Consider the following 1,006-nt stretch of genomic DNA (forward strand, 5'->3'; position numbering starts at 1 on the left):
CAAATGGTAATCGTGAAGATGATCTGCATGTAATGTATACCCTAACGGCGCTTTTTATTGTAATGAAAAAATATCACAAGAGTTCATGATGATGTTAGATGATCTTTATAAAATGATGACAAAACGGCAATCGCATATGAACAAAAAGCATGATTAAGTTGACATTATAAGCATAAACATGACGAAAGCCACATGATAAGGAATATTTAGAATGATTCCAATTTCAATAGTACTTGATTGATGATAGTATGACGTGATATCTCTATATATATGTGAGGTGAGATTCCGAAGTTGGAAATGTAAATACGATATTTGAAAGAGTATCACTTTGGAAATAATTTGAGATAAATAAATGCAATTTATGATGACAGTACATATCATGATGAAAAATGATACTGTGATGAAAACTATTCTTAGAACACAGCAAAGGACTCAAGTAACCAAAAAGCTGTAGATGTTTGTATGAGTGCGTGCAATCTGTCTAACTTTCAGCTCATCTTGTGATAAATAACGAAGCAAATATTTACACATTTGAAAAAAAAAGAAAACTCAGATAAAAAGAACATAAAATCCGGAAGAAAAAAAATCCGAAAAATCATGTCCCTCATATCACCTCGTCTTCTCACCTCGACTTCCGAATGGGAAACAAAGTGAACACGCAGAAGATACAAGTTGTGACAGCTGGCAACAAGGGGCCGTCCAGACGCTGTGGAAAGGCATACGGTAGTGGCACCAAACTCTGGCTACGTGTTGCAGCCGCAGGACTCGACGATTAAGTCCGTGTAAGTCTGCAACTTGACGGAGTTCCGTGACTGGAAGAGCAACTGCATGGGCGCGTATTTGGTTGGGGCGCAGCAGGGGGCCAGGGAGTTGCGCAGGGGCGTGTTCACCGGCTGGTTCATCATCAGGATCTGCGGGATAACGAGGGCGTGAGTCGGATAGATGATACAGGGATTAAATGGGGGTTATGAATATTCAACTCATCTCTATTATCATTATCATTTTC

At 39.3% G+C, this 1,006-nt stretch overlaps 1 protein-coding gene across 1 annotated transcript in view; it reads right to left on the minus strand.

The window, feature by feature from the left end:
* Window positions 1–633: 633 nt before the first annotated feature.
* The window catches only part of LOC119586083 (inhibin beta C chain-like), a 1,400-nt gene continuing 1,027 nt past the window's right edge, over window positions 634–1,006 (minus strand). Inside the window, exon 3 of the mRNA XM_037934783.1 lies at window positions 634–911. Within this exon, the coding sequence (XP_037790711.1) occupies window positions 744–911 (168 nt within the window). The 3' untranslated portion in view covers window positions 634–743. The remainder of the gene's footprint in view (window positions 912–1,006) is intronic.

Source organism: Penaeus monodon, chromosome 20 (assembly GCF_015228065.2).
Source record: "Penaeus monodon isolate SGIC_2016 chromosome 20, NSTDA_Pmon_1, whole genome shotgun sequence".
In the NCBI taxonomy this organism is placed as follows: domain Eukaryota; kingdom Metazoa; phylum Arthropoda; class Malacostraca; order Decapoda; family Penaeidae; genus Penaeus; species Penaeus monodon.